Raw genomic sequence first — 20,857 nt, 5'->3', positions numbered from 1 at the left:
CATTTTACATGTTTTGCATGGTATTGGCATTGTCAGATATGCCAAATAGAACATAGAGATATGAATCTGTGGTTGATACAGTTATAATAATTTAGTAAAAGAGGGTTTGGTTGTCAGAGTCCCTTCTATTTTCCACCAAAATTATACTGTGGTGGTTTGAAAGCCTATTTTAATTTTCTTTAAAATCTTATACTGGGATTGAGCAAAGTTTTAAGCAAATAAATTATAGACTTTGGGGCAGATAGATGGCTCAGTGGATAGAGTCAGGCCTAGAGACAAGCAGTCCTGGATTCAGGCATGTCGTAACTGTGTGACCCTGGGCAAGACACTTAACTCCATTTGCCTAACCCATACCTCTCTTCTGCCTTGGAACCAATCCTTAGTATTGATTCTAAAACAGAAGGTAAGGACTCAAAGAAATATAGAAATTATAGACTCCTCTCCAAATTTAGAGGTTATTCCCTACAAAGCTTAGCAGGCAAGATGATTTTGAAATTTTTTGCTTAAAGAGCATTTGAAGGGCAAGAGAACAAGAGTTTAAATTTCAAGCACTTTTACAGTTAATCCTGATGTGTATTTTAATTGTTCAGAATGCTATTTATGGAAGATTCCTTTAACCTTTCTCTTTCCTTAGTTATGTCATATTTTACCTGTGTTCATAATCATTTTATCCATTAGTCAGCCACATAGCATTTATTAGGTAGGTGTCAACGCAGTCACTGTGCTATGCTTTTTTAAAGAATGTTCTCTTTTCTTTAGCTTTTAGAGTATCATTGAGTATTAAATCTGGAACCAGTGATATGAATGTTCTAAGCTATTAAAATGATAGTTTATACATTTTAAAATTATTACTTTCCATAGGTTTCATGTAGCAGTTAACTCATTTTTAGAACAGCACAAGCCTGAAGTAGTTGAAATACATGTTGCCATGACTCCTGCTATGCTTGCAATCCAAACAGCAATTCTGGACATTTTGAATGCATGTCTGAAGGAATTAAAGTGCTACAACCCATCTCTTGAAGTAGAAGATTTATCTTTAGAAAATGCTATTGGAAAACCTTTTGACAAGGTATTTTATTTTTACTTGTTGAATTGTCAGATTAAAGAATGCAAGATATTTTAATAATTTGAATTGTTCTATTCAGGCACATGCTGTTATCATTCCAGAATTAATTTAAAAGCTTTTTAAAATGTAGCTCTTTTGGTTTATTTGTAAACAAAACAATAAAGTAACAGCATATTGAAATCTATTTATAAGTATGCTAGTTTTAGCACTTTGCATTTTGGCAAGAATACAAATGATTTGTTTGTCCCCTAGTTTAAGTCTAATTAAAAGAAGAAATTATGGTGTTTTGTTATTTAGCTGCTTTTTAACAATGTGGCATTTTGCCTTAAAACCTGTTTAGTTTAAATATGTTCAGGACCAGTATGGAAGAATATTACATTAGAGCAACTTTATAACAATATATTCATCTGTGTTTTTCTCTTTAAGAATAAATAGTAAAATTGGTTAGTTTTTAGTATGGAGAAAAGTGAGAGGCTCTCTTTTAAAATGAATTTATGACTTGGTAAGAAATAATATTTAGTTGCAGGAATATATCTATTGGTAATCTTTTGTGACGATAATAGAAATAAATAATAATCAGATTTAATTTTTCTATTCCATTTTAATCACAGCCTAATTTTAACTAAAACATGAATTTTCAAATATTAAGTTATATAGCTGGCTTTTTTTATTTACTAGTTACTATATTTTATATGTTGGTAGGTAAAATTACTTTTAATTCCTTTATTTGAATAATCCCTTTACAATTAGAAGTAAATGCTTTGGTAATAATTTCAACTCAGTATTCCACTCTTTCAAAATATTTCAAAGAAAGTCATTTTACTGGGAAGTTTATATTACCTATGTTCTGTTTCCATATCCTTCTTTATCATTTGGTGCATGCTATTAAAAAGAACATAAGTTTGTTTTTTTTATCCAAGTTGTGGAAAATGTGGAAAAACACAATTGATATATCTCTGTTGTGGGTTGAATTGTTTTGTTTTTTTATCATCCCTCAGACTTGGAAAAACTAAAGTGCTGTTTTAGGGAGCCTTTTAGTAACCAAGTCTATATATGGCCATAACTTGTCTTTTGGAGTTCTTCAAAAGAGGCGTATAACTGAAATGTTATTCCTGCCCAGTGTTCATTTGTTTAAAAGCTAAAATAATGCTGTGTAATGACAGCAGTGGTAATGTTATGTTAAACATTTTTAGCAACCTTAAAAGAATTTTATTTTTAGAATGTAGACTTTTTTATTGTTAATGCACCAGATTATAATAACCTTAAACATTTAAGAACAGGACATAGGTAATCATTTTTATAAAGTGAATTTCTTTAAAACATTTAAAGAGAATTCCAGGAAAAATAGAGTGAGGAGTTATTTAGAAACACTTCTACTCTCTTCCACAAGATTTGTTTGTTTTTATTTATGAAAGGATGTTGCATTAGAAATTAATATCACTGAAATATAACAATAAATATGATAGGTCAGGAAAGAAATATTAGGTATTTATCTTGGTAGGGAATAGGAAAAGTTAAGCAAACAGAAGAGGTAAAGCAAGCCCAGGGAGCTTTAGAAAGGAGGGAGATAAGAGAAAGGGAGAATTAGGAGCAAGAAACAGAGAAAGCAACAAACATTTATTAAGCACCTATTATATGCCAGGCACAGTGCTTAGCACAAAGAATGCAAAGAAAGACCAAAAACAGTTCCTACTCTCAAGGACCTTACAGTCTAATGGGTGAGACAACATACAAAAAAATTATGTACAAAGATATATGATTAATTATAGATAATAATTACAGATTATCTTCCCTCTGAGGGGAAAGGACTAGCATTAAGAATAGGAAAAATATTCTTGAAGAAGTTGAAATTTTAATTGGGAACTAGGAAGACACTAGGTTCAAATTAGTATAAGCAAAACAAATGACAGAGACTAATGCTAGCTTAAAAGAGGAGGTAAATTGATGGAGTGAGTGAGTGAGTGAGTGAGTGTGTGTGTGTGTGTGTGTGTGTGTGTGTGTGTGTGTGTGTGTGTGTAAAACTCAATATTTTTTAGACCTGTGATTTCAAAAGCATAGTGAACTTCTGGTGTGGAAGTTTCTCTTCCAATAAAGATTTATTCCTTATATAGTCTTAGAGAGTTGCTTGGGGTACCAAGAAAATAAATAATTTGATTGGTGTCAAACAGCCAATATGAGTCAGGCAGGCGTTGAACCTAGGTCTTCTTAAATCCCAGGCCAACTCTATCCATTATGCCATTCCACACATATTTATATAAGTTAATGTAAGAAAAATGTAATAATTATGACATTAAACGTGATTAGGGTAAATTTCCCAAGAAATGTAAAAAAGAATAGAAGAGATAAGGGGGAAAGCAACAATTTATTTCATATAAGAGACAGTTTAAAACATACAATGAAAATGAGAGCATAGAACAAAATTACTTCTGAAGGGGAATATTAAAGACACATCTAGGTATCCTACAGAATTTTTGCAAAAACTGATCATGTTCTAGAGTATTAATTAATCATAAATCTTAAAAAGCATCTATAATAAATACATCCTTTACAAATCAAAGCACAAGCAAATGAATAACTTTTTTAAAAGGAAATATGAACAAAAGATACAGACTGAAATGGAGAGTAAATAATGATATCTTGAATGATTATATCAAAGAACTAATCAAAGAAACAATTAAAAAAAAAAGATAGTAACAGTAAAGCATACCAAAACTGTTAAGACAAAATTATAGTAGGCCTCAGGAAAATTCATGTCTCTTAAAGTCCATACTAACAGATGAGAAAATAAACAACTTTTAAACAAATATTAAAAGGATCTTTAAAATTAGAAGAAAAATAGAGAAAATTTGAAACAAAAGTTACTGTAGAGCCAATACAAAAACTGGGGTTTTTTACATTTTAATTTATTATTTTTAGCATTCTTTTCTTTTTAAATTTTGAGTTGCAAATTTTCTTCCTCCTTCCCACTCCCTTCCACACCCACTGAGAAGGCAAGCAATATGATATGTTATACAAGTGAAATCATGCAAAACATTTCCACATTACCCATTAAATAAAAGCAAGAGAAATAAAGTGAGAAAAGTACATACTTTAATTTGCAGTAAGTGTTCAACTCTGAAAAGAGAGAGCAATTTTTCTACAAGAGTCCTTTGGAATTGTCTTGGATTGTTTTATGGATTAGAGTAGCCAAGCCTTCATAGTTGATCATTATCACATTGCTGTTACTGTGCACTATGATTTCCCAATTCTTCTCACCTCACTTTGATCAAAGCATATAGTGCTTGCCACATTCTTCTGAAAACACTCCCCTCATCATTTCCCCATCACAATCATATACCACAATTTTTTTTAGCCTTTCCTCAATTGATAAGTATCCCTTTAATTTCCAATTCTTTGCCACCCCAAAAAGAAACACTATAAAAACTTTTGTACATAGAGATCATTTTCCTTTTTCTTTGATCTCTTTGGGATGCAGACCCAGTAGTGGTATTGTTGAGTCAAAGAATATGATAGTTTTCTAGCCCTTTGGACATAGTTCCAAAATTGTTCTCCAAAATGGTTGTACTAGTTTCCCTATTCCACAAACAGTTGATTGGTATACTTATTTTTCCCCCTTCCCCTCTAGCATTTATTATTTCTGATAGTTGTATGGTGGTACCTCAAGAGTTGCTTTAATTTGCATTTCTCTAATCAATTGTTATGGGTAAAATTAGTGTTGTTGACTGAATATATTATATTAGTGGTTGCCAAGGATTTAATTTCAATCCCAATAATATGTTCAAGTCAGTTGGGATTTTTATGGTGGTTTAATTACAATATTAGGAAGAAATTAAGGAGAGAGAGAGAGGAAAAGGTATAAGATTTCTCTGGCCTAGCCTAAACCAAGGGAAGTTCAGAGGCCTTAACCAAGGGGCCTTCTCAGAAGATTAAATCTAGCTTGGCTTCCAGCCACGAGACCTCCTCCAAGATGAGAGGCCTCCTAGGAGGATAGTGCTTTTCAGGAGGTCAAGGAAAGGACGAATCAGCCTTACCACTCACCAAGGTCGCTCAGGGAAGATGCCTCATCTAAACTACACTAGAGCCAAAGGCTGCCCAGAGTGAGAGAGCTCACAGGAAGTGATGCAAATTATATACGCAGTTATTTACATCACTTCCTGTGTCTCACATGTACCAATGGTAGCTTAAGCCCAGGGGGTCTGTCAGTTGTTTCTGATTTGTCACTTGGTAGCACATGCTGGTCATAGACCTTCCTCCCCAACACTTAATCCTTAAGAAGGGGTGTATACATTCCTTGGTTGCTAGAGTTCTAAAGACTAAGCAGGGTGGAGTAAATCTAAAATTCACACTAAAGTAATTTTGAGTATTTTTTCATATGATTGTAGTTTTTTTTTTCTTCATCAGAAAACTACCTGTTTTGTCCTTTGATCATTTAACAATTAGGGAATGGCTCTTATTTTTAGAAATTTGACTCAGTTGAAATCTTTATCAAAGAAAGTTCCTATAAAAATGTTTTGTATTACTTCATTATCAGTGGTACTTTTTAGCAGTAGTTTCCCTATTTATCTCTTTTAATTAGGTCTGGCTTTCTTTTGCTTTTCTAAGGTCATAATTGCTACCCCTGCCTTTTTTTAATTTCATCTTAAGCATATTAGATTCTGCTCCAGTCTTTTTTTTTTTAATTTCTGTGGGTGTCTTTCTTGTTTCAACTGTGTCCCTTGTTAAAAAACAGAGTGTTGGATTCTGGTTTCTAATCTATTCTACTATTTGCTTCAATTTTATGTGCTCATCTCATTCACAGCTATGATTACTAATTGTGTATTTTTGTACATCTCAATTTTCTTCTGTTTCTTCCTCCCTTTTTATCCTATCCTTCCTCAAAAAGCCTATTTTGCTTCTAACCACTTGTTTCCCTTAATCTTCCCTCTTTTTTCATTATCTCTTATTGCCTTCTTCTACTTTTCCTATTGAGTAAATTACATTTCTTTGCATAACTGAGTGCAAATATATATTCTTCCTGCTTTGAAACAGTTCTAGTAAGTGAGGTTCAAGCACTGTCTACCACCCCATTTTCCTTTTCATTATAAAAATTTTTCCTTATGTGCCTTCTTTATATGAGAAAATTTTCACCATTTTACCTTTCCCTTCCTCCTTCTCCCAGTGCATCCCTCTTTCTCACCTCTTCATTTTTTGAAAGGTCATTCCAACATAATCTGTTCACACCCATACTCTGTATCTATGTAAACTCCTTTTAACTGCCTAATTAATCATAAAATTCTTAGTAGTTAACATGTATCATCTTCCTGTTTAGGAATGAGAACAATTTAACTTTATTGAGTCCCATTTGATTATTCTTTCAGGTTTACTTTTTAATGCTTCTCTTGAGACTTATGTTTAAATTTAAAATTATCAGAAATGCTTGAAAATCCTCAATTTCATTAAATATCATTTTCCCTCTAATCCCCTGTAAGGATTGCAATCCTTCTTTTACTAACCTGTTAATTCTCTTACTCATTTCTTTGCATCACTCCAGTTTTTCCTCTACCACTCATTTCTTTAACTCTTCCAGGAATTCTTGTTGGGTTTGGGTATAATTAGTATTTTTCTGTGAAGCTTTGGTTTTTTGAGACTGTTTTCACATTATCATGCCCTTATGAGTTTATGTCTTGGTCTTCCTTGCCACCATAGGAGCTTTATTATGGTCATTTTTTGTTGTGGTTTCTTGCTCATTTTTCTAACCTATTTCCTGACTTTGAACTTTATGCTGAAGTTGAAAACTGCTCACCCAGGAGTGGGGACACACTGTCCCAAGCTTCAGGGGGTTTTGTGTTGTTTTCAGAGTTAGTTCTTAGAAGCCTCCAAGTTTTGGGTGCTTCCAAGGGGGTGTGGTCCTGGGAGAGGTATGGTGACTGCTCTCCTAGTCTTTGCTCTGGTCTTTACCCAGGAAAAGACCCCTGGTCCCCTGCAGCCACAAGTAGTACTGCTCTCTTTGCCTTGGAACTCAGACTAGAGCCCCTTTCAGCACTTCTCTCCAATCTGGAACTATAGCTCAGAAATGTATATGGACAGTCAAGTTGTAAATCAGCATCAGCTGTACCCAGTGCCCTCAAAGGTCCCCTATTATCTTTTTTGGACCATTTGTTTAACCTCTTGACCCACTTACCATCTTTATGCTGAGCATTCCAGAAGCTCATGCTTCTGCTGTGATGACTGTTGCTACCACTGCATGTGTAGGCTCTGGGCAAGCCTCCACTCTGGTGCCAAAGACTTCTCCTAATGACCCCTTATGTTTCCTTAGGTCAGAAAAATTATTCACATCAACTGTTTGTTGGTTCTGCTGCTCCAAAATTTGATTTGAGGTGCTATTTTAAAGTTTTTTGGAGGGGAATGTTGAGAGAATTCAGCTAGGTGACCACCTAATCCACAATCTTGGCTTGACTCCAAGCTGTCTTTTTTTTTTTTTAAGGTTAAAAAAATTAATAAACTACTAGTCTGACTAATCAAAAAAAAAAAGAGAAAAATCAAATTATCAAAATAAAAGATAGCCAAGGTGAGTGCTAGGCCTAGAGATGGGAGGTCCTTGGTTCAAATCTGGCCTCAGACACTTCCTAACTGTGTGACCCTGAGCAAGTCACTTAACCCCCATTGCCTAGCCCTTACCGCTCTTCTGCCTTGCAACCAATACATACTATTGATTCTGAAGTAGAAAGTAAGGGCTTAAAATAATAATAATGATGATGATAATAGCCAAGATGATTTCACAACAAAGATGAAAATTTAAAAATATAAGAAACTAGTAGCATAATTATATGCAAGAAAAATAGGGAAATCTAAAAAAATCAGTACTTACAAAGATGAAAACCAAACAAAACACAAAAAAGAGATCTTAATCTAATACAAGAATTAAAAATTAAGGAATCTGTAAAGGAAATGTCAAAAGGAAAAAACTCTGGGCCAAATGTTCATATGAATTAATTCTATCAAATAGGTAAAGAGCAATTAATATCTGTAGACCAAAATTTATTCTCAACTATAGAGATAGAGGTCAGTCTACCAAATTGCTTTTATGAGAAAAATATGGTCCTGATATTTAAATAAGGGAGAGAGAAATCAGGGAAAGAAATCTATGTTCTAAATTCCCTACTGAATTTTTATACAAAAAAAATTCTAGATGAAATCTTACAAGGAGACAACAGAATTATATTTAGATAATAATTTCCTATAACTAAATCATAACAAAAATGCAAGGTGTTTTAGCATTCAAAAAATAACTAGCAGAACCAATTCTCTAAAGAACAATGGTAACAAAAAGAATAATTACACAAAGAAACTCTAAAAGCATATTAATGGATAGGCCATTCTTTGATCTAATTAATTAAACACATATATATTTAAAACTAAGAGCCACCAATGTTTGCCACAAAGAAACATTTGAAGATTTCCCAAAGTGAATAGGAATAAAGCCATGGCACTCCCTTTCCCTATTATAAGTGTATCTATTTCTAGAAATACTAACCATAACAATAAAATGAGAACAAAACTAAATGTATAGGCTTCAGCAAGGACAACAAAATTATCCCTGTTTTAACTTAGAGAACATGGAAGGATCAGTGATAGAACTGGTTGAAATAATTAATAGTTAAATAAATAAATAAATAAATAAATAAATAGTTAAATAAATAAATAGTTAAATCTGAGTTAAAGAATACAAAATCCACAGAAAAGTATTTCTCTGTAATATAACTAGGGAAAATTTCAAAATAATTACAAAATTAATAAAGCATCTTAGTCAATCTATTAAGACATATACTATACTAACTTTAAAACTTATCAATCAAAATAAAGAATTTTAAATATTGAAATATTCTCAGCTATAATTAGACTTTGTCATTTAAAAAATGAAAATACTGCCTAATTTGCATATTCGGTGTTACAGCAATCAAATTACCAAGATGTTACCTTTTTGGAAGTAATTAATAAGATTCATTTTAAAAAACAAAAAGCCTAGGATCTCATCATATAAAGTCATCAAAACTATGCTAGTGAGTTTTTTTAATTAGTCATTGGAACAAATTAGATAAGAAAAAGAAACAATTACAAATAATAATCCAATATTTGATAAACCTTGGAATATGAATTACAGAAATTTGGAGGACACTCTATTTGATGGGGAAAAAAAAACTAGAAAAAATGGGAGCCCTTTGTCATCAATTGGTTTTAGACCAACATTTTATACAATATATAGTATAACATAAAAAATGACATGTCTTGCTTTAAAAAATTAGAAGAGAATAAAATCAGGTTCCTTTTAGTCAGCCAACAGGTTTTTCTTTCTTCATATATGCCAGGTACTATGCTAAGTATTAGGAACAGAACTATATGCAAAAAAAGCAGTCCTTACTCTCAAAAGATTTTACATTCTAATGAGGAAAAAAACAACACGTAAAAGGAAGCTGGAAGGGGCAGAGATGGGAGCCCAGAAAGATGGGAGTATTTAATAAGGGAATACTAGAAAAGACTGGAGTGCAGCATGTTGAGAAATCAAAGGGAAAGGCCACAAGAGCTAGCAGTACTTACACAGTAGGAATTAAAATACTGGAGTGAGTTTCCAGGAAAAGAAGGTTCTGGAGCATGATAGAGTTCAGAGTCTTTTTGAACAGAAAGTTTTGAAATGTATTTTAGAAACCATAAATCTTAAATTTATCACAAAATTATCACAAATTATAATAATTATAATTCTTAACCTCAAGTGCAAATTTATAAAGATGAAAAAGGATGGAAACATTCAGTATTAGAGAGGCTTTGAGGAAACAGGCATAGTGCACCATTGGTAACACTGTGAAATTATACAATTCTGACTTTCAATTTAGAATTATGGAAGGAAAGTAACTAAACTGTAGCTTAAAAATTTTACTCTTGGGTATATACTTTAAGGCAGTCCAAAAGAAAACAGTGATCCACTATATATCAAAATATTGGGGTGGAGCCAGAATGGCAGCTTAATAGCTACAAAAGCCGAAACCATTCTATCTTTCTAAACCAATCTTTAAAAAGCTCTTCAAAATTACATGTATCAGAATTCAATAGCAACTCAGAGAGAGGGGGGCTCTCCCGCTGAACAGAACTTGAAAGGTAGGCAGAGAAGAGTTGATTTTCACAGGTTAAGGGGGAACTGGAAGCAAAACTGCATACAGAAGAGTATTATCCAACCATCCCCCCACCCCCACCAGATTCCAAATCTGGACATAGACCAACTTTGATATCCTGGGTCCTGGGGTATATCAACAAAAGAAAAGATCCACATCCTTAAAGTCTCAGGCCCTGACCCCAACCTTCAGTGAGGTCCGGAAGTTCATAGCACTATAGGAGACAAAATTAGCATGCAGCTTACAGAATTACCCGTCCATAAGCTTCCCCCAAAAAAGGCTAGGAAAATGAGCAAACAGCAGAAAAAATACTTAACCCTCAAAAATCTCTATGGGGACAAAGAGAAGAACCTACAGGGGATCGTGAGATCTATGCAAATATAAGCAAAACTTAAAACACACACAGGAATTAATATCAAGCTCTGGAAGAACTCAAAAAAGGAATTCAAAAATCAAAGGACAGGTTGAAGAAAAATGGGAAAAAGAAATGAAAGTAATGCAAAAAGAAAATAATAGTTTACCAAGCAAAATTGGTCAACTGGAAACAACTGACCTGGAAAATAGATTTCAGATAAACAATTTAAGAATTATTGTACTACATAAAAGTCATGACTAAACTATTAATAGCACATTTTGTGCTGGCAAAGAACTGAAAATAAATTGCCCATCAGTTATGGAATGGTTAAAAATGTAATCCCATACTATTGATGATGAATGAGAGGAATTTTTGAAAAACAAGATTTCTATTAATTGATACAAAGTAATATAATCAGAACCAAAAGAAGATAGAACAAAATGAGTAGAGCAGTGTAATTGAAAAGATCACTGGAAATTATTTTCTTTTGAGTAACCGTACAAGTGAAAGGGCTAGAAAAGAGATAATCTATCCTCATGGCAGAGAAGTGGGAGATTACCATGGCAAATATTTTTCAGCCAGTCTGAAAGAAAACAAATAGGCAAAGCTCCAAGCCAGTAACAGGTTTATCGAGAGAGATTGGTGTTTCTTAGCAAAGCTGGGTCACATTAGGTTTCTTCCCACCTAAGACAATTGAATGAGTTTTCTCCCCTTTTGTACCCTAAATATTACATCATTCAAGATTCCACCACAGTAGTAAACCACCAATCCTAGGATAGTTGAAAATGAGAAATATGTCTTCAAGGCATCTTTCTATCTTTGATATCCTTCTGCCCAAATATGGTCAAGCATTCTGCTCATGGACAATGGGTGAATGAAGCCTATGACCCTGTCCATATCTGTAAAATCAGCAAGTTCTATTATATCTACTGTAAGGTCATTTCCAACTCCAAATCTATGTTCTTATTTTTCTAAAGGAGATCATTTTGAAAATAACTCTTTAGAATTTGTAGACATTAAGTTTTCTAAATTGCCCATTTCTTAGTTAATACTTTCCAGTATATGTCACCCATATTAAATAAAATAGGTATATGTTATGTGAAAATTATACATATATAAATGAAATATAAAAACTTTTAATTTTAAATAGAAATACAGTAAATACCACAGTTGTCATTATGCTCAAATAATATACCTTTTGGCCTCTGCATTTTTTTTATTTTTTTCATTGCCTAGCACAGTTCTTTATTTATTTAGAAAAATTTTCCATGGTTACATGATTCATGATTTTCCCCATCCCTCTTCCCTCCCCTCTCCCAGAGCTGACAAGCTATTCCACTGGGTTATACATGTACCATTGTTCAAAATCTACTTCCTTGTTATTCATATTTGCAATAGAGCGATCTTTTAACACCAAACCCCAGTCATATCCCCATCAAACCACATGATCGATCCTGTTTTTTTTAATTAAGTTTATTAATTAATTTCGAATATTTTTCCATGATTACATGATTCAGGTTCTTTCCTTCCCTCCACACACACACACACACGCCCCCACCCCGTAGCCAAGGAGCAATTCCACTTGGTTTTACATGTATCATTGGTCAAGACCGATTTCCATATTATTAATATTTGCACTAGAGTGATTGTTTAGAGCATATGTTTTTCTTCTGCATTTCTACTCCCACAATTCTTTTCTCTGGATCTGGATAACCTTCTTTCTTATGAGTTCCTTGGGATTGTCCTGGATTATTGCATTGCTGCTAGTAGAAAAGTCTATTACATTCGATTGTACCACAGAATATCAGTCTCTGTGTACAATGTTCTCCTGGTTCTGCTCTTTTCACTCTACATCAATTCCTGGAGATCTTTCCAAATCATATAGAAATCAAGTAGTTCATCATTCCTTTAAGCACAATAGTATTCCATCACCATCAAATAGCACAGTTTGTTCAGCCATTCCCCAATCTATGGGCACCCCCTCATTTTTCAATTCTTTGCCACCACAAAGAGTGCAGCTATGAATATTTTTGTACAAGTATTTTTCTTTATTATCTCTTTGGGGTACAAACCCAGCAGTGGTATGACTAGATCAAAGGGCAGGCAATCTTTTTTTTTTTTGAAAATTTTATTTAATTAGTCAGTTTAGAACATATTCCTTGGTTACAAGAATCATATTCTTTCCCTCCCTCCCCTCCCCCTGCCCCTTCCCATAGTCGATACGCAATTCCATTGGGTTTTACATGTGTCCTTGATCAAATCCCATTTCCATGCTGTTGATGTTTGCACTAGGATGATCATTTAGAGTCTATATCCCCAATCATATCCCCATTGACCCATGTAATCAAGCAGTTGTTTTTCTTCTGTGTTTCTGCTTCAACAGTTTTTCCTCTGAATGTGGATAGTACTCTTTCTTGTAAATCCCTCTGAGTTGTCCAGGATCATTGCATTGGCAGTAATGGAGAAGTGTCCATTACATTCAATTGTACCTCTCACTCTGCATCAATTCCTGGAGGTCATTCCAGTTCCCATGGAATTCCTCCAGTTCATTATTCCTTTGAGCACAATAGTATTCCATCACCAACATGTACCACAATTTATTCAGCCATTCCCCAATTGGAGGGCATCCCCTCATTTTCCAATTTTTTGCCACCACAAAGAGCGCAGCTATGAATATTTTTGTACAAGTCTTTTTCCTTATTTCTTTGGGGTACAGACCCAGCAGTACTATGGCTGGATCAAAGGACAGACAGTCTTTTAGCACCTTTTGGGCATAGTTCCAAATAAAGGGCAGGCAATCTTTTAAAGCCCTTTGGACATAATTCGAAATTGCCCTCCAAAATGGTTGGACCAATTCACAATTCTACCAGCAGTGTATTAGTGTTCCAATTTTGTCACATCCCCTCCAACCTTTATCACTTTTCTTTGCTGCCATATTGGCCAAGATGCTAGGTGTGACGTGGTACCTCAATGTTGTTTTGATTTGCATTTCTCTAATCAGGAGAGATTTAGAACACTTTCATGTGATTATTGATAATTTTTATTTCTTCATCTGAAAACTGCCTTTTTATTTTCCTTGACCATTTGTCAATTGGGGAATGACTTGATTTTTTGTAATTTTTACTTACTTCCTTTTATATTTGGGAAATTAAACCTTTTTCAGAGAGTTTTGTTATAAAAAAAATTTTTTCCCACTTTGTTGCTTTCCTTCTAATTTTGGTTGATTTTGTACAAAAACTTTTTAATTTGAAATAATCAAAGTTATTCATTTTATATTTTGTATTGTTCTCTATCTCTTGCTTGCTCTTCAATTCCTTTCTTTCCCACAGATCTGACAGGTATACTATTCTATGTTCACCTAATTTATTTATGATTTCACTCTATATTTGTCCTTTACCCATTTTGAATTATCTTGGTATAGGGTATAAGATGTTGATCTAAATCTGATTTTCCCATACTGTTTTTCAATTTTCCCAGCAGTTTTTATCAAACAGTGAGTTCTTGTCCCAAAAGCTGGGATCTTTGGGTTTATCAAACATTAGCTTGCTGAGGTCATTTACCCCAGTATATTCCATTGATCCACCTTTCTGTCTCTTAGCCAGTACCATATTGCTTTGATGATCACTGCTTTATAGTACAGTTTAAGATCTGGTACTGCCTAGCCCAGTTCTAAATCTTCAGTAGAATTCCCAAGCCAGGAGGGTCCATGTCCAAAGTTGTCAGTGTACAAGCATCATAAATGTTTATGTTTTGACTAATTTTTCCCTTTAGTATATTCTAAGCTTTAAAAAAAGGATATTCTAAACTAAATAATGATTTTTAGATTGTTTAATTCCTCTTCTCCCCTTCATTTGTGTATATGTTTAATAATTTACTCTCTGTGATATCACTTATTTTGATCATTAGGTAAACAACCAAGATGAATAATGTTATTTATTACTTTTGAAACAAAAAAATTCATAAAAGCTTATGAAGTAAGATGGATTTGTGCTTCCTTGGTCATAATGTTTTCTAAAAGTTATGTTGAACATACTTTAGCAACCATACAAATTTTCATTTTTATTTTTAGACAATTCGTCACTATTTAGATCCTCTGTGGCACCAACTTGGAGCAAAGACTAAATCTTTAGTGCAAGATTTGAAGATACTACGTACTTTGCTACAATATCTCTCTCAGTATGACTGTGTCACATTTCTTAATCTTCTGGAATCTTTGAGAACAACTGAGAAAGCATTTGGCCAGAATTCAGGTGGGAAATGAAAATTATTAATATTCTTTATTTTGAGAATAGAACCAAAAGATTGAGCTTTGCCTATTCAAGGAAGAGAGGGGAAAAGAAAGGAATGTTATATTGAACCCACATAATGTTCTAAGACTTTAAATTAGATTCAAAGCATAAGGATGTAGGTTTTGTTGATGGTTAATGTTTCCTCCTACTTAACTTCTGTTCTGTGCAATACTAAATATTCACGTCAGAATCTAACATTTTATTCCCAGAAAAGACTATGTAAGTATAGTACAAATAGTCCCCAACTTACAAAATGGTTTTGTTCCCAAAATTCTTTTATTTTTATAAGTAGACTTTTTATTTTTTAGCACAGTGAATTTTCAAATAGGAATAATATTTGTAAATTGTGGTTTAGATCGCATTCTAGCCCCCAGTAGTCTACTTAACAGATAAGGTAGATATGCAATAATTTTAATAATGTTGTAGAACTTAATAATATTTCTGTGGTAGTATTTTTATTGTGCTTTGTAGTTAAGATGTGTATGTATGTATTCACATATATATATATAGTTAAGAGATACATATATTATATATACATAAACATTATCTCATTTGTTCCTAAGTATTATTTATAGCATTTTTTTTAATAGGGAAAACAAAAATTCCAACCTAAGGCACCAGGAATATGTCTCTCTCTTCACTGGCTTTTGCCATGGCACCTCCACTAACTGGGAGGCAGGGACTAAAGAAAGGAAGGGGCAAAAGCTGTAGTTACCACAGATGTTGTGGAGTAAGTTTTTAGCCTATTACACTGGTATTTTGGTGAAGAGGAGGGGAAGCTCTTGCAATGATATTCTGAATATAGAAAGATACAGAACCAGCAAAATCACTGGGGCCCTAAAGCACAAAGGGCTGATCAAATATTGAAGACTGATGGCAGTAGTAGCTTCAGGATAGTGGAATGTTAGCTATTTATATGTATCTCTTCAACTTTGGGAGTTAACTATATATCATAAAACAAAAGAAAATTATGGAAGGTAAAAGTGTCTTGTAAATGTAAGATATAAATCGAAAATGTCAGGCTCTCTTTTCTCTTTAGGGTGGCTGTTCCTTGACTCTAGTACTACTATGTTTGTAAATGCTCGAGCCAGGGTTTATCACATTGCAGATACCAGAATGAATAAAAAGTGCAAAATGACTGAAAAAACAAACATAAAAGAAAACCAAGGTATTGTATATGCTTTTTTTCTTTTTGAAACCTCTAATGTCTTAGATTCAATACTAAATATCAGTTCCAAGTCAGAAAAGCAGCAAGAGCTAGGCAGTTAGGGTTAAGTAACTTGCCCAGGGTCATACATCTAGGAAATATCCATCGAGCCAATAGCTACCCCCTTTGTATATGCTTCTAAAAGTAAATTCTCTGCAGAAATCAAAAGTAGACTTTATTTACACTGTTGTTTGCTGAAAACAACTGAAATCATAAATACGAAATTTTTTTCAAGTTTCTTAGCATTTCATCTATGCTTTGCCATTTGTAAAACATTACATATATTTATATATTCTCATTTGATGCTCAAAATTCTGTGAGGTAGATGCTATTATTATCCTCATTTTCCAGCATAACCTGAGAGAGATCAAATAATTTTCCCAGGGCTACTCAACTAGTAAGTGACTGAGGCAGGATCCCCATTCATATCCTGATTCTGAGGCCAGTACTTTATCCATTCCCTTGATGCTTATATTATTACTTCAGGATTTTCAAAGTGCTTTCTTCATAAAAACCTGTGAGGCCAGGAAGTGATGCAGAGCAAGAGGAGCAGAACCAGGAGAACATTGTACACAGAGACTAATACACTGTGGTATAATCGAACGTAATGGACTTCTCCATTAGTGGCGGTGTAATGTCCCTGAACAACTTGCAGGGATCCAGGAGAAAAAAACACTATTCATAAGCAAAGGATAAACTATGGGAGTGGAAACACCAAGGAAAAGCAACTGCCTGAATACAACAGTTGAGGGGATATGACAGAGGAGAGACTCTAAATGAACACTCTAATGCAAATATTATCAACATAGCAATGGGTTCAAATCAAGAAAACATGTAATGCCCAGTGCATTTACGCGTCGGCTATGGGGGGTGGGGGAGAGGAAAAGAAAATGATCTATGTCTTTAATGAATAATGCTTGGAAATGATCAAATAAAATATAATAATAAAAAAAAAAGAAAACCTGTGAGGTAGGGAGTATAGTGATGCTATGCTTAATTTGAAACAACATACTTTACAGCACTTCTGCATGACTGACATATGTGAAACTTGTACATTGTCAAGACCTTTAAAATTCTTTTTAGCTTCATAGGAGTTTCAGAGCATGAGTATTTTAGGGGAACTGAAGAGATACTCATTTTATTTCTACAATTTACTTTCAAATATCTTAGATTAGTCATCAGTTTACCAGGATATGAAATAAGTGTAATACTTCCCCCTGCCTAATTCATAGAACCATGGTGTACCTTAAGTACTTGTAAAAAAATTTTTAAGTATTACATAATAATACATTGCCAGTTTTGATAATTTTGTCAGTTGATTTTATTCAACTGTTTGTTGAAAGGAAGGCTTCAGTAGGAGAGTGTGTATCTGGGAATGATCCTCAAAAGCAAAATCATCAACAAAAATTTTAAAGTACAAAGAAAGGTTACAAGATCAGATTTAAAGCTTAAAGGTAAGGGATCTTAAAAGCTATGTAGTCCACCTCCCTTATTTATAGGTAAGGATACTAAGGCTGAGAGGGTTGAATGACTTGCCTGGTGTCACACACCAAGTATTCTCTTGAAGCAGGATTTAAACCCGCATGTTCCTGACTCCAAATCCAGCACTGCATCCACCGTGCCATCTAGCTGCTTCACTTTAGTTGTTTGCAACAATCATTAATTAAGCATCTAATGTATGCATAGCACGGTGCTAGCCAAGTTTATGTAAAACATAGGTCCTGTCTTGATGGAGCTGGGAATCTACTCTGAAAATAGGTTATATTAAAAAAATTATAATATAAAATAATACATAAGTGTATAAGAGAGGAGCAAAACTCAACACTGTAAGACCTAAAGGATAAAGGATTCCTTTATCCTTTCCTATATCTTCATTATAATCTTTATCTCTTTGAGTTACAAAGCCTCTATAAATATCCAAAATATTTTTTTCTGTCATGACTATTCATTTAGGGAATAGATTCTAGCTATATATAAAAAAAAGCATATAGTTGAACCCATAAATTGTGAGATTTTAGCCACCTTGGGAGGTGGGCTAAACCCATCAGTGAGTTAGGGGTTGTCTACACCAAACATGTGACAACTTCCCCCAGAAGAATAGGTAGATGAGAATACTTCGTTCCAGTGGCCATGAAGATGTCTGAAGCAGGCATTGTGGAGTGCCTCCAGCTCATTCAGACAGTGAAGATGTCATGGTCATCTACTGCATTCTGGGCCATCACCAGTCCTCCTGATTTTTGCCTTGCCTCTGGACTTTGATAATGAGAAAAGATAGTGAGTCTGACAATTTTGTGCAACTATGCCTCATTTAAAAAATCTAAATCATGCATATGTCAAGACAGCAACCTATGAAATTATTGTGAAAATCCTCTTTGATAACAAGGGCAAACAACAATATCCAGGGCTGGAGGGGATGGCCAAGGATGCAATATCCCCTAGGGAAAGCCACATCTCAGTAAAGGCAAGTAGATAGATGGAACATGAAAGAAATTTCAGCTTGAAGGGAAGTTTTATTTGCTATGAAAAATGAAAGTTCCAGAGGGCAAACTGGAAAGGATATGACAGGGTCAAATGGGCTATGAATGGATTATGGTTGAGAAAGATAGGCTGAGAGAACAAGAGGATGGGGGAGGGGTGATAATGATAGTTTTCCTCCTATATATATATGTAATTAGTGATTGATTAATATAGGGATAGTGAGAAAAACAGGAGGTGGTTAGTAGAAATGGGCAGATTGCAATCTCAGAGATGTGGTTACTAGGCAAGGGCTAGGTTCTAAAGCCTTGACTACCCCACCTTCTAGCAGGCAGAGGGTACTAAGAAAGGCTTGGGTCCAGCCCTTCTCCTCCATAAGATTCTCTGGGCAGAAATGGAAGGTGAGCAAAATTATAGACCCCTGTCTTTTCTTCCCTGATGTCTTTTTATCTTCACTCTTATTCTTCAGTGCAGCCCATCTGACAAAGATCTGTCATGTCATTTCTTTACTTAGAAATCTTCAGTGGTTCTTACTGTTTACAGAATGAAGTTCAACCTCCTTTGCCTACTATTTAAAGGCCCTCCACAATCTGGTGCCACCCTGCCTTTCCTAGTCTTACTGAACAATATTTTCCTCTTGTACAGCAGACAGACTGGTGGTTTTTCAACTATGCCTTGAATTGAATACCTTCCCGTCCTTCATTTTTTGAATTTCTACCCATCTTTATAGTTCCATTCCAATGCCATCTTTTCATAAAAACTTCTGGTCACTTCTGTCAGTAACCTCAGACATCACGTAACACTTTGTTTTGCACCTATCTGATACACTCCTCATGAAATATTATGTATATATTATCTGAGTTTGTCTTATTCTTTATTAGAACTTAAGCTTCATGAAAGCAGAGACCTTGTTTCATCTACACTTCATATCTTTGCCAATGCCTGACACAGTGGTCTTTATGCAATAAATATTTAATAGATAATTTAACAATAATAACATTTAATAATTCAGTTTGTCAAATTGAACTACTGACTACATTAAGAATTTCCACATGAAGCAAAGTTATCATTTATTGCTTTGCAGAAATGAAAAGAGAACTAGTTCTAGAAAGTAATCCTAAATGGGAAGCCCTAACTGAAGTATTGAAAGAAATTGAAACAGAAAATAACAACAGTGAAGCTCTTGGTGGTCCAGGTAGGAATAAACTAAACAATATATATTTTTGAATTAAGCAGTTGTATTCTATTTTGGTAAATTGCTTAGAAATGACTCTTAATTATTCTTCTGAAAAATAAGTTAATAGGTGCCAAATGTAAGACATGAAGAACCTGCCCAATAGTAACTATTACCATAGCTTAATTATCTGTGTTTTACCTGATTTGTTGTCTGAAGGAAGGACAATTTTTTTAGAGATTTCAGGACTTTTGAACTCACTTTAAAAAAGACCTAGCCCATTTTCCAGAAGAAAAATCAAGAATTAAACTTTAGTTTATAGGTACTGTATTTATGTTCTTGATTTAAGCCTCTGATAAATAGAAATAGTCTTGTTTTGCAAATTATCAGTGATGTGCATAGAAAGTTGGTGGTAGTCCTATTTAAGTTCACATTTACGGTGTCCCTTTCTCCAATAATTCACATTATTGAATTTAAAGGAGAGTTGTTGACAAAAGAAATAATAAATACAATAAGAATGAGATACATGTAAATTTAATATATGAGCATGATAATGTAGTGTTTCACCAGATTCTCTTGTCTTTAAATGGTTTTACTCTAGTTAGTAATAGTTTCTCAATTCTGAAATTAGACAATCTTACATTCTTATGGTATCTGAAAATGAGATAATATTGCTCCAAATATAATTGTTATGATTTAAAATTCATTGTACTAAAGAAAATCTTCCATAGAAGGCCTTTTGTTTTCCTTCCCAGATACTATTTCCCAAGTTCAAATCCTTGTTTATTACACACAAGAGACTTTTTTTAAAATAATTTTTTCAGGTTAGCTTTAGCAAACTAGCTACAGGTTCTATCTGTAAGCAGTTTCTATCCTAGCATTTGTTTGTTTTCTTAAGTGTGTTTGAATTATGTGAGACAAACCTATGAATTATTGGTTTATTCAAGTGAATAAAGCACCAGATTGGAAATCACCCACTTCTTTAGCTTAGGCGTTAAGTCTATAACTGTAACCACATCATTTATGATTGTATTCCACTGAGCTTTTCCATCTGCCCAACAAGTGTATCATCTAGACTCCTGGACCTTGCCATTTGTGCTACCTCCAAACCCTGAGAACTGCTGATCCTTTTCATCTTTCCAGAAGGC

The 20,857-nt window shown here is 33.9% G+C and overlaps 1 protein-coding gene across 1 annotated transcript in view; it reads left to right on the top strand.

The window, feature by feature from the left end:
- Positions 1–20,857, top strand: part of ERCC4 (ERCC excision repair 4, endonuclease catalytic subunit) — a 43,818-nt gene that overhangs the window by 5,303 nt on the left and 17,658 nt on the right. Inside the window, exons 4-7 of the mRNA XM_007498622.3 lie at positions 862–1,069; positions 14,634–14,814; positions 15,893–16,021; positions 19,620–19,730. Of these exons, the coding sequence (XP_007498684.2) occupies positions 862–1,069; positions 14,634–14,814; positions 15,893–16,021; positions 19,620–19,730 (629 nt within the window). The remainder of the gene's footprint in view (positions 1–861; positions 1,070–14,633; positions 14,815–15,892; positions 16,022–19,619; positions 19,731–20,857) is intronic.

Source organism: Monodelphis domestica, chromosome 7 (genome assembly GCF_027887165.1).
Source record: "Monodelphis domestica isolate mMonDom1 chromosome 7, mMonDom1.pri, whole genome shotgun sequence".
In the NCBI taxonomy this organism is placed as follows: domain Eukaryota; kingdom Metazoa; phylum Chordata; class Mammalia; order Didelphimorphia; family Didelphidae; genus Monodelphis; species Monodelphis domestica.
This window is presented reverse-complemented; position numbering and strand designations above follow the sequence as displayed.